A 13,829-nucleotide genomic window follows, 5' to 3' on the forward strand; every position below is an offset into this window, starting at 1 on the left:
AGTAAAAGTATTGGAAATATTCAAAATTACAATAACAAATTAAGTACAATACTTAATTAAATGTACTTAGTTACTTTACACCGCTGCACATGGAAAAACATAAATAAACAGCTTTTTGATATTTATTTAATGGAAAGGTATTACATTAGCCTAATTAAAAATGTAATCTTCCTTAATGTTTTAAGCTAAATTAATTATGACTGGCATGGACTTAAAATCATTGTTTTAATTGATGGCCTTCCTGCCCTGGCACTTGGCCTTTGTGCCCTCATTTTGACAACACTAAAGGCCAAGTGCCTTGCCCCTAAAATGACGAAATTCCAGGCCTGGTTGAGAGAGTGATGAAGCAGGGACCCCCACAACCTTTTCATAGATTCCATATAGTTTGACAGCACGATCATCAGTGTAGTTTGGATTCATGTCGATTTGTGTTTTCAGATATTTAACCACTTGAGCCGTCATTACCTAATAAACTTGACCTTTTACTCTGTACTTAGTCTGCTCTTTTTCCCTCTACACCAAACCTCTTGCCGAAAATAGCCGATCGTCTATTTTTGGCTACAGTTCTCAGAATATGGACGCTAGGGTTCAAGATGTTAACATAAAAAGGATTGGAAGATTTGGAGGACCCCGTGTAGTAACTCTGAGGACCCCCTGTTGAAGACCCCTGCTTTATACAGATGCTCTCTGCAGCAAGCATTGCTGGCTATGTTTATTTATACTTTGTCATAAGACGTGTCACACATTGAATATAGCTGATCTACAAGTTCACAACGTGGCTCAAGGTGAGCAATGTTGTCTCTCTTTCTCTCTCTCTTTTCTCTGCCCCCCACTCAACCCCTCCTCTCTCTCTTTCTCAGCCCTGTAAGGGGCATGATGCCACATTATCTTTCCCTTGCCCTTTGCTGACCTGTCGTATATCCCCCACAGAGCCCATAAATCACCTACCCTATCGTCTTCTCTCATTCCCCCCCTCCTTATGTTCCCTCGTTGTCTCACCTGTGGCTGATGCTCATTGCTCACCTGTGCTGGCTTTGACCCCCCCATCTCTCAGTCACTGTGAGAATGTTCTGAGTCCGGCGGTGTTCCTCGCCATCCTTCTAATGCCGTCTTTCTTAGTTTTATCTTTTTCTCTGAATTTCTACACCTCTCTCTCTCTCTCTCTTCTCCTCTCTCTCTCTCTCTCTCTCTCTCTCTCTCTCCCCCCTTCCTTGTTGGTCCCTTCATTCCTTGCAGATCTATTTTTTTTTGCCAGTAAGTGTCAGGATGATGAATCGCAGCTGCAGGCTCAACTAGAGGCGCAGCTATTTTCTATTCCCCCCCCACCCCACCCCCACGCTATCCTCGCCTGTTGCGACCCAGTTCACTAACAGCCCCCCCCCTTCTCTCTCTCTCTCTCTCTCTCTCTCTTCTCTCTCTCTCTCTCGCTCTCTCTCTCGTCTCTCTCTCTCTCGTCTCTCTCTCTCTCTCGCTCGCTCGCTGTCCTGGACGTCTCTCTCTTCCTCCTTTACACACATACTGTAGGCTCTGCTGCTGCACTATTAGCGGCTACAGTGGCTGCTGTGCGTGCTCTGGCAAGTGACGCGTCTCTCTCTCTCTCTCTCTCCTCTCTCTCTCTCTCTCTCCGTGCTGCAGGTTGCTGTGCAGCAACAGTCTGAGGAAGCTGAGTGCAGGACACAACCGCCTGCAGAAGCTGCCTTGAAAGGGTGGAGCGCCCTCTGCTGGAGGTGTTAGACGTACAGCACAATCAACTGTCCGAGCTGCCTTGCAACCTGTTCCTCAAATCTTATAGGTCAGTGTTTTAGTCAAACGTTCAAATGTCAAGGTCTTCCCTTAACTCTGACTGTGTACAAAATGGAACCAAATGAACCCGTACCAACAGAGTCCCTGGAATCCTCTTTGAGAACCACTGTTGTAGGTAAACGGGCTTTGATGACCTTCAAGTGATCTATTTGGTCAAATGCCCCGTCTCTTTGCATTGTGTGTTTACCCTTGCTCATTGTAAGACGCTCTGGATATTGGATAAGAGCATATGCTAAATGCCTAAATTGTTGTATATTTAAAAGGGCTACAACTATTGATTTTTCTTTGCAATTATTCTATCGATTACTTTTTCTATTAGTTGAATAATAGAGAATTATAGAGACATCAAATTAATTAACCAATTAACCACTCTTTTTTATATAATTTATTATATATATAGTATTACAAATAGATAATTTATATATTATCAATTATAGTTTTTTTTTTTTTATTATCAATTTGTTTGATCAACTCTTGCACCCCTAGTATTATATTTTTACATAATAAGGAAAACCAACTCTATAATGAAACATATTGACGGTTTGTTTCGACTCGGAGAGGCAACAAAGAGCAAAACATTAAACGGGTGGCCTCTTCTTCTTCTTCTTCTTCAGCTTGCGGTGCCTAAATGCCTCTGCCAATAAGCTGGAGCACCTGCCTCCGTCCAGCCTGTCCGAGGAGAGCCACAGCATCCTCCAGGAGCTGTACCTGACCAACAACCGGCTGACCGACAAGTGTGTTCCCATGCTCACAGGGCACACGCACCTCCGAGTGCTGCACATGGCCTACAACCACCTCCAGACCTTCCCAGCAAGGTGAGAGGCACATGGACGCGGAACAGATCTGTGCACTGTGTCAAATCCCGAGGGCTTGTTTAACTCGGGAGAGTGTGCAAATGAAACCAAATGGACCCCATTTGTACACTCTCCGAGTTACAGACCCGGAAGGATCCATTTGGTTCCTCAGTATCAATTTCATTGATTGATTGAATACTTTATTAGTCAGAAATGTAAACAGCACGAGGTACAGTCAGACAGTAACGCTAAAAGGAGGGGGCTTGGGTTGGAGACGTGTTGCATGTTCTTCCCACTCTCTCAGCCCTCCGTTTTTCTTCTCTCTCTACTGTTTTATCCAAATATAGCATTAAGAAAATCTCTGAATGACTCAGTCACTATTGTACGTCACTCACTGACTTTGCTACGGTAGACCCCAATGGACGACACATTTAACACACCTCCCTCTCTGTCTCTGCCTCAGTAAAATGGCCAAGCTGGAGGAACTGGAGGAGGTTGACCTGAGTGGGAACATGTTGAAGACTGTGCCCACTACCATCATGAACTGCAGGCGCATGCACACGCTCATTGCTCACTCTAACGCCATCGAGGTCTTTCCCGAGGTCATGCAACTCGCGGAGATGAAAGTAAGCTGAAATGAATGTTGCCAAATCGGGAAGTGTGTGTGTGTGAGCGTGCATGCGTGCATAATTAGCACACTGGCCCAGAGACTCTGCCTGAAGACCAAAGGCCTAATATTTCCTCTTGCCATGGGAGGATTCTCTCTTAGGCTAGTGGTTAAGATGTTTGGCTTTATAGTATCCCTTCCCATTTGGGAGAGCCGGGGCCTCGCATAGCCAGGGCAATCTTTGTTTGCAATGGCAGATTCATGATTCATCTGGCTACACAAGGCTGAAAATTGCCTATAGACAATACTAAACCTTTGGGCAGATAAAGGTCTAAAAACATTTGTGTACACCCAGTCATTAGTTTGGAAAGCCACTCTGATCAAGCAGGATCCCTTTCGCCACTAATCATGTTCAACCTTAACACTAAAAGGCTCTAATTCGTTCTTCAGCTATACCACCAACATGTGGAACGCCCTCCCTTAAAGGAGTGCAAATCCCTAGCCTCCTTCAAAATTGTTATGAAAGGTCACCTTCAGGCGGCTGCTACTCAAGACTTGTAAATAGACTAAGCCCCCATGTTTCCCTTTTTCTCCCCATTTTTCTGCTTTTGTAATTGATGTTATCCTATAGGGGTGTAACGATACATTTTAATAGCGATTCGATACGTATCACGATACATGGTTGACGATACGATACATGGACGATATTGGTTCATTCATGGTGATACGATTCGATTCAATGATTTAAAATCGATATAGTAACTATTTAGCAAAGAAATTAAATCTGTGTGAAAGGTGTGGATAGTGCAGGTTTTTAAGGGAAACATGTATTATTATGGATATAAGTAAACACAGTGATTATCTGCCAAATACATGGACATTGTATATTGACAAACCTGCACCTTGACATGAACCCAGAGATTACACACATTTATCCATAGACCAGTGTAGCTATATGGAAAGGAAAAGTAATTAAACCCCTCCATTTCATTTTTTCTTCTTAAAAATGCTAAATACAATGCACAAGTAGGTAGTATCGATAAAATCGATTCTTTGCACTGCCGATTCGATACGATACAAAATAAAACGATTCGATTCGATTTTAGCTGTTTTCATTTCGATATACTTCAATTTTTTAAGTTAAAAGCGATATTTCGATACAGTTACTATATTGTTACACCCCTATTATCCTATGTAAAGTAATATGTTCTATCCGTCTGTCTTTCATGAGATACATAAAGTGGTTCATGTGTAATTAAGCCGTAAAGCTTACTAGGATCTCCTTTCAGTTGACTTTGTACCAGTGAGTTGTGCTGTCATGAAACTGTACTTCTTTCTATTGCAAACTGCTAATAAACTCTTCAATCAAAACCCCGCTCCACCAATCATTCCAGTTAATGTTGTTGACCCACTGGCCCCGAGACAGCAAAGATTATTCACTTTACCCCCCCTCCCCCCCTCTCTTCTGCTGTCAGTGTGTGGATCTGAGCTGCAATGAGCTGAGTGAGATCACCCTGCCAGAGAACCTGCCTCCCAAACTGCAGGAGTTGGACCTGACCGGCAACCCTCGCCTCAGCCTGGACCACAAGACCCTGGAGCAGCTCAAGTTAGTGGCAGCACCTTCTAGTAGGGATGGGACCATATGAAAATATCATATCACCGTTATTTTGACAAAATAAATCTTGATTTACGATATTATCGCGATAATCAAAATGCATTATCCTGGTGTGGAACATTTGCCAAAAAATAGCAGATCTACAAGCTCACAACATGAAGAATTACAATTACATACTTAGTAGAATACTACTAAGTATGTAATACGTATATCATACCTTTTCCAATTATAGAGGGTTTAAATGGTACCAGATATGCAGCTCGGCAAATAAAAGGTGAATTGATCCCAGTGCATGACGATAAATTAAATCTCCACGATACGATTATCATGAGTGTTTTTTATCGCGATAAACGATAATATCGCATATCGTCCCATCCCTACCTTCTAGTCTTTATTCATGTCTGTGCTTCTCTTATATTCCAATGTTACCCACCTGTGTTTAGTTTGAGTTGAATACTACATTTGGGGCAAGGGTACATTTCCTACTTTTTTTCTAAATAATTGCATAAATAAATGCCAAAGAAGAATTTCACTAAATTCACAAACAAATGTTTAAGAAGTAGTGAACATTGTCAATCTTACAAGCTCTCAATGCATCGCGAGATCTGCTATTTTCACTAGTTTGTGTCCTGGGTAAATGTCTAATTTCTCTTTTGTGTCTTGAGCTAAAAAGTTAGGGAACCCCTGCTCCATAGGGCCCTCTGCGTTTAGACAAATTAGCCGGAGGTTCCAAGGACTAGATTACTTGGGGAAATGTTGCCCCATGAGGTGCCCTGCTGCCGATTACATTACACCAAATCTCTTGGCCGAAAATAGACGATCTACAGTACACGCTTATGCGACGTGTTGTGAACTTGTAGATCTGCTATTCTCAGTGAATGTTCCTCCCAGAATAGGGGTGGAAGTTAGCCTGATTTCAGACTCAGCTCACGCTTTAGTCTGAAACTGTGCCCTATTCTGAGCGATTTACGGGGGAGGGACGCACGGTGATCGCGACGCACGGTGAACGCGACACACGGCCGCGGCGTGTGTGTGTCTCTGTCTGTGCCAGTGACTGTTTCCACACAGAACTGCGACCAGAAACATGTAATCAACATTAACATTAACCGCGCGTGTGTGTGTGAACTTTGTTTGAATCGTTTCAACTGCTGTGCGGATTGGATATTCGTTAAACCCGCCCCCACCCACTGCGCTCATTGGATCAGCCGCAGTTTTTGGCTGCTAAACTGCCGATTCATGTACTCAGCTCCAGACCAGAGAAACAGTCCACTCTGAGAGGTGAGGTCTATGGTCTGGAAGCAGGCTAGGTGGAAGTAGTTTAATACAACAGCCAGGTTTCAGATCCCAAACAAGGACCTGTGTTTCACACTTTGTAAACACCAAACATATCCCTTTTCCCTCTGATTCCATTTCCCAGTAATATCCGATGTTTCCGCATTGATCCGCCTCCAACCTTCTCATCCAATGAGGCGTCTGGTGGGCCTGCGGTGTGGAGCCATGGTTACACGGAAGCTTCGGGCGTCAAGAACAAGTGAGTTTCATCCAGTGATGTCATGTTCTTAGTAGAGCTCAACCAATTATGTCTGCTCTATGTACCTACATATGTATTAGAGCAGTGGTTCTCAACCTGTGGGTCGGGAGTCGGGGTCCCCAAATTATTTTAGGGGGTCCCCAGATGATTAACTTAATGTGCAACATTGTTTTCTCAGTTTAACAGTAAAACAAACCAGCATAAGGTTTAAGTGTATAGAGGGTATCTGCACATTTCTAAAGTGACAATTTAAGGACTTTTTTAATACCTCTACAATGACAACTTAAACACTGGCCAAATTGTCAAATATTAGAGACAGAAATTGTGAAAATAGCAGATCTACATGCTCACAACGCCTCGCATTGCGAGGCGTTGTGAGCATGTAGATCTGCTATTTTAACAATAGATCGGCTATTTTCACAATATAACCATAGTATACAAAATGTAATGCCTCAGCTCTTAGTGCTCGTGAGGGTGGAGGGGTCCCCAGTTAAAATATGGTTATTTTGGGGGTCACGGCCTGAAAAGGTTGAGAACCACTGTATTAGAGCCCGACCCATATGTCTCTAGTACGCTCTACATCAAATATATAGTACATCAAATGTTTTTCTACATACCCAAAGATGCTTTACGAAACAAAACAATTAAATTAATCATGCACTCCTCATGCATGGCAAACTCCTCATGCGTTGAAGGAAGCATGAGCTCAGTTCGGGGCTCTCGATCCCCGGGTTGGCAGAGGGAGAGTAGCGCTCGGGATTAAAGCTTGGGCAATTGACACTGGGTGAAAATTGGGTTACGAAATCGTGGGATAAAAATGTAGGTAAAAAAAAAAGGTTTTTAGAGAAACAAAAACTGTTTCACGCATAAATATATATCTGACCTACAGTACATTTACAGCATACTGTACTATCCTGCAGTGGAAAAACTCACTACTCCAAACGTACTATATTGTATGTGCCACGTGCAGGGGAATGTAGGTCATTATGAGCTAGAGATAAAATTCATTCTGCAGCAAATACTTTTGCTATTGCTACTTGTTATCATGGTCTTTATACGTTCAGTAGACCATTGGCAATATATACCAGTGATTCTCAAAGTGGGCACTTGAGGGGGTTCCAGTGGGTCCCCAGCAGAATTAGTTAACATAGCATCAAAATCAGTCTAACCCATTTACTGTAGGCCTAGAATTATTTAATTATTTAACTATTGAAAAATAGCAGATATACAAGCTCACAGCGTGGCACCGATCGAGTGCCGCACTGCAAGCTTGTAGATCTGCTATTTTTGAAAAATCGTGTTTTTGAAGTCTTTGAATATATATTTTTAAAAGCGAACATTTGTAATAACTCAAATATTTACTTCTGGGTGGTCCCTGGAACAACATATTTTGAGATGGGGGCCAAATACATGTAAATTCGGGGGTCCTTGACATGAAAAGGTTTGAGAACCACTGATTTAGAAGAAGGATTTAGAAGCCATTTATAGAATCGGGTCAAAAATATTCAACGACTTGAATATTGAATAAGACTGTGAGCTTGTATATCTGCTATTTTTTAATAGTTAAAGCATAAAATAATGGTTAAAGTGGTTCAAATCTAAAGTGACACAGATTTGCGTTCAGGTCTAAATGGGTTAACTCTATTTTATACTTCAGCCATTTAAAAATAGCCCATCTACAAGCTCACTATAAAAAAAAGGGATTTGTGAAAAATTGCATTTGTGAAATTTGTGAAAATGTTTGAGAACCACTGGGCTATACAATGAAATGACACATAGGCATGTGAGTGTTCCCATGGTTACTACTGTAGCGTGTGTACTGTGGATACATGAGCGTGATCAGTCCGTGGGCAGATGTGTGTGTGAGAAACAAAGTGTGAGGGACACTTCATTGTGTGCAGCTTCCTTTTTCTCCTTTTCTTTTTGTTAGTCAGGTTTCCAGCCCCCACAGTGCTCATGAGTGAGTGGCTTAATGACAACTTGTACCACTCTACAAATGTCTTCTAAATCCTAACAATTATGTTGCTGTACATCAGTGGTTCTCAAACTTTTTCATGTCAAGGATCTCAAAAGTTTTTATTCCAGGGACCCCCAGAAGCAAAGATTTGAGTAAAAAAAACATACCTAGTGTGAAGTGAGCTGTGCTATTTATGCGTATGCTATTTATGATTTCCTGCTGCGAAGCTCTGCCAATGTGACCCTGGGCGTACAACAAACTCGTCTCCAACAAATGGCGCCAGAGCGCCACTGGAGGAGAGGCACGGTCCAGTCACTATAGCGGGCGGCCAAGATGGCGGTCCCCACAGGCACAATAACAACTTCTTTCAACCACTGTCGACCTGGCAGTCGCTCCTCGCCTCCTCCTCGGAGAAACGTTTTTTTTTTTTTCACCGGGCGCTATCAAAGCGGAGGATGTTCGCGGTAGCAATATTTCTTGTCTGGGTGAAGAAAGACGTATGGAAGGAAGTAACATTGCACAACATGGACACACGTGATATCCGTGGGCCCTTCCAAATAAGGGGAATCTATGAAAATCCCTGGCAGTGTACCACCATCTAGTGGCGCAAACCCCAGGCATGGAATGTGTATATATATTCAAATATTTCACAATTTTTCTAAAATAGCAAATTTACAAGTTCATAGTGTGGCACTAGACTAAGCCATCACGAAATGGTATTTTAAGTATTTTGTTTAATGTAGTCTTTTATGGCGTTGTGTTTCTCCAGGCTGTGCGTGGCGGCCCTCTCAGTGAACAGTTTCCTGGGCAGCAGGGAGGCCCTGTACGGGGTGTTTGACGGGGACAGGAACGTGGAGGTGCCCTACCTGCTGCAGTGCACCATGAACGACGTGCTGGCCGAGGAGCTGCACAAGACCAAGAGCGAGGAGGAGTACATGACCAACACCTTCCTGGTCATGCAGAGGTAGCTGATCTGACCCGAGTACTGTCACTTTCACTGCTTCTACTGTAGCAGAGGTAGCTGATCTGACCCCAGCACTGTCACTTTCACTGCTTCTTAGCAGTGATGCAAAGCAGTGTTTCTCAAACCTTTCAGGCCGCAACCCCCAAAATAATCATCTTTGCAAATAGCCGATCTACAAGCTCACAACGCGTCACATCGCAACGCGTTGTGAGCTTGTATATCTGCCATTTTCAAACATACTTTTACTTTTGGTACTTTAAGTACTTTTTGTGACAATATTTTCATACTCCAGATAATGCAGATACAGATTTGTCCCTTTTTTTTTGTACCATTATGGAACCAAAACAGAGAATCGATAAGCGGAATCGGAATCACAGTCGATCGAATCCTAACGATGCCCATCCCTATTGACAACTGCATGTTACTGCTACTCACTTTTCCAAAACAGCATCATCATCACTCTCTGTCCCTCTTTGCCACTTTCCCCGTCCTCTGTGACTTCTCCGCCACCACAGGAAGTTGGGAACAGCTGGGCAGAAGCTGGGGGGCTCGGCGGCGCTGTGCCACATCAGGCACGACCCCACCGACCCCGGCGGCTGCTTCACCCTGACGGCTGCCAACGTGGGCAAGTGCCAGGCCATCCTGTGTCGAGACGGCAAGCCACAGGCCCTGTCCCTGCTTCACAACGTAGGCCTGGAGGAGGAGTACTGCAGGATCCGACAGCACAAGGCCATCATCACTGAGGTAGAGGGCTTTGGAATATGCGTCTGTGTATATCAGTGGTTCTCAACCTTTTCAGGCCGCGACCCCCAAAATTATCATATTTTAACTAGGGACCCCCCACCCTGACGAGCACTAAAAGTTGCGGCATTACATTTTGTATATCACAGTTCTATGGTGAAAATAGCTGATCTACATGCTCACAACGGTGTTGTGAGCATGTAGATCGGCTATTTTCACAATTTCTGCCTCTAATATTTGATAATTTTGCCAATGTTTAACTTGTCATTTCAGAGGCATTATCAAGTCCTTAAATTGTCACTTTAGAAATGTGCAGATACCCTCTATACACTTAAACCTTATGTTAGTTTGTTTACTGTTGAGTGAGAAAACAGTGTTGCACATTAAGCTAATCATTTGGGGACCCCCCCAAAATAATTTGGGGACCCACAGGTTGAGAAACACTGGTGTATATTACTATATTTGTGAGGGCCCCACAAGTAGATAGTAGAATTTGTGAACTAGACTCTGTGAGGCCCATTTTCCCGGTCCTCACAAGAGAAATTAGTTAGGCTTACGATTAAGAAAATATCCAGGTTGGGGTTTTGGTTAGGATTAGGTACTTTAAGTTAAGGTTAGAGTTATGCCTGGTTTATACTTGGTTGCGTGCCGGTGTTTTCATGCACTGAAAATCGACAAGCTCACAATTCGCTCGTGATTGGCTATTGACAAAAAACATTTAACAATTATTTAGTAAAATCGCTGTCCTACAATGTGTCACAATAAAATGTGAGTGTGTGTCCTTGCCTGTGGTTGTGCGTGAGAAGAATGCCGACAAGGAAGGAAGTATACACGAGAGAGCGCTATCTACCCAGAACATCAGACAATAGGTCGCTGTCCAAATATTTACAGAGCTTGCCATTTATTGACACTGATCATTTTAAATACTATGTGTTCACATTGCCCGTTTATGCATGCTTGGTCACGCCGCCTTTCCTTTGTCCCGCAGGACAACAAGGTGAACGGAGTGACCGACTCCACACGCATCATGGGCTACTCCTTCCTGTACCCTTCTGTCCTCCCTCGTCCCTACGTGCAGACGGTCACCCTCACCCCGCAGGACGAGTTCTTCATCCTGGGGAGCCGGGGACTGTGGGACGCCATGTCAGCCGCCGAGGCCGTGGAGGCCGTCCGGAACGTCCCCGACGGCCTGGCCGCCGCCAAGAAGCTGTGCACGCTGGCCCAGGGCTACGGCTGCACGGACAGCCTCAGCGCCGTGGTGGTCCAGCTCAGCGTGAGCGAAGACTGCTGCTCCTGCTGCTGCTCCGAGCCCCCCCAGCCGCCCCCCAGCCCCGGCCTGGGCTCCTACCCCTCCTCGGCCATCAAGGAGCGTCCCCCCGACGGCTCCCTGCCCGTGCCACCCTCCTCCTGCAGCGAGATCAGCAGCGAGATCAGCACCAGCGAGATGAGCAGCGAGGTGGGCTCCACCGCCTCGTCCGACGAGCCGCCGCAGAGCTCCCTGGTGCTGCTGCACGAGCAGCCTCACCACCAGCACCTCCACCTGCACCACCAGGCCCCCGCCTTGTCCGCCCTGCATCAGCAGGCGCACGCCAACCACGCGCAGCCCTGCCAGTACCCTTACCCGGCCTCGGAGCTGCCCTCTTCCCGCAGCTGCTGCGCCCTCCACCCGGCCTGCCTGACGGGCTCCTTTCAGAGGCAGCTGTCCAGCGCCACCTTCTCCAGCGCCCTGTCCGACAACGGGCTGGACAGCGAGGACGAGGAGCCCATCGCGGGGGTTTTCTCCAACGGCAGCCGGGTGGAGGTGGAGGCGGACATCCACTGCCTCAGGGCAGGGCTGGAGACCTCGGCCTCCCCGTCGTCCCAAGCGCCACCCCCACCACCACCACCATTATCATCATCATCATCATCATTATCCTCTGCCCCGGATCGCACCCTTCTGCCACCGCCTCCACCACCTCCCCCTCCTCCCCCGCCCTGCACCCCCGAGCCCCCGGAGGAGGCCGTGGACGTGAGCCCCGGGGAGACGGCCGAGGGCCTCGCGGAGCGCGAGGAGCCGTGGCCGGGAGGCCCGGGAGGAGCGAGCAGCGGGGAAGGGGGGAAGGCGGCGGCGGGGGGGAAGAGGAGGGGAAACGGGTCGGTGGCGCCACAGGAAAAGAGCCACAACCTCATCGAGGTGGCGGCCGACGCTCCCTCCAAGAAGCCCGGCGGTTACTTCACGGCGCCGGCGCAGCCGGACCCGGACGACCAGTTCATCATCCCCCCCGAGCTGGAGGAGGAGGTGAAGGAGATCATGAAGCAACACCAGCAGAAGCAGCAGAAGCCTCCCGGCGCCGAGCAGCCCACAGACTATTATGACACGCCCCTCTGAAGGCGCGCTGCAGCCACGCACAACACCACTACCATCAACTGTACCACTCTGATCTCTGCAGTATGCGGACACAGACGGACAAAGACTCCTCCACTGGTCCATTAAAACGACAGAAATATATATATACGTATATATATGTCTTGTCCTATTCTAGACTGTCCACAGCCTTCCAGCACTCGTAACGACCTCGTCACTGGAGTGCCACCATGCGTCGAAACCTGCTCCGTAACTTTATTTTTTATTTTTTCTCTCCCAAACTACTTCTAAGCTAGTGCAAGCAAATGAGCCCTTTAATGATACCCCAAACCCCCTGGAGTGTGTCCAAGGTGACACCCTTCTCACAGACTGGAACGTTTTTTTTTTTTTTTTTTAATTTTGTAGACCACCAACCAACCGAGTATGTAATGAACACTAGTCTCTCTGCAAAATGTTAAGCCTGATTTATGCTTTGTTGTACACTTGTGTCGCGGGCTGAAAATGGCTGATCCACAAGCTCAAATGTCTGTCACGATTTAGCACATTGTGAGCTTGTAGATCAGCTATTTTCGGCAAAGGACACCGTCATACAACAGAGTATACATTAAGCATTAGCCTGCCACAACACCTGTTCACATGGATAATGAGTCCATGATTTGTTAGGTAGTTTTATTGTTTGTTTTTTTAAAGAACTTATCATATCTTTTAATGTGAAGAAAGTTGCTGAGAGAACTTTTTAAAAACAGAGTCACATAATCTTTTTATTATCTATGAACTGTTGAATGGTACACGCCAGTAATACCACGCTTAACTGTTGTAGATAGGGCACTTAAAAAATACTGTATTTCTTCAGTAAAATCATGGCTATTGGCCGATAAAACAGCATAGAAATTTTTTGTAGAAATTTTAAAGACTAACTCCTAGGAGTTGCATACTGTACTCTTTATGGTGACTTAGTCACTTTTACTAATCTTCTCTGAGAGAAATGGTGATTTTTTTTTTGTTTTCCAATGATTGTAAATAAGAGAAATGTTATATACTGAGGATTTTAAAGGAACTGTGTACGCCTGTATGTCGGTGAATGGTTTTAGTGGTAGGGAGAGTGAGTGGTTCACTTGGGGTTTCGCTGTTGTGGAGATGTCACCCTCCTTTATCTTACACTGTAGACATACAAATACTCTCTCTCTCTCTCTCTCTCTCACACACACACACACACACACACACACACACACACACACACACACACAATCGTATACACACAATAGCAGTAGGGCTGTCACGATTATGACATTTTACATGACGATTAATTGTCACTCAAATAATTGCGATTTACGATTTAATTGTGTTTTTGTCGTTGACAATTACATTTCTGTTTGGCTTGTAGGCTTTGAAGTTGCACATGGCAGATATGACACATAACCTAAATATACAAAGAAATGAAGGACATATTTGACAAATTTACACTTTAAAAAG

At 45.3% G+C, this 13,829-nt stretch overlaps 1 protein-coding gene across 1 annotated transcript in view; it reads left to right on the plus strand.

Annotated features, from left to right (window-relative positions):
• Positions 1 to 12,725, plus strand: part of LOC308285614 (PH domain leucine-rich repeat protein phosphatase 1-like) — a gene marked incomplete at its 5' end in the record, with an annotated part of 92,710 nt that extends 79,985 nt beyond the window's left edge. Inside the window, 9 exon segments of the mRNA XM_080726429.1 lie at positions 1,636 to 1,699; positions 1,701 to 1,792; positions 2,418 to 2,618; positions 3,061 to 3,223; positions 4,680 to 4,810; positions 6,237 to 6,350; positions 9,077 to 9,271; positions 9,787 to 10,015; positions 11,001 to 12,725. Coding sequence (XP_080582555.1) covers positions 1,636 to 1,699; positions 1,701 to 1,792; positions 2,418 to 2,618; positions 3,061 to 3,223; positions 4,680 to 4,810; positions 6,237 to 6,350; positions 9,077 to 9,271; positions 9,787 to 10,015; positions 11,001 to 12,380 — 2,569 coding nt within the window. The 3' untranslated portion in view covers positions 12,381 to 12,725.
• Positions 12,726 to 13,829: the final 1,104 nt, after the last annotated feature.

Source organism: Nannobrachium achirus (genome assembly GCF_963921795.1).
Source record: "Nannobrachium achirus genome assembly, chromosome: 5".
NCBI lineage: Eukaryota > Metazoa > Chordata > Actinopteri > Myctophiformes > Myctophidae > Nannobrachium > Nannobrachium achirus.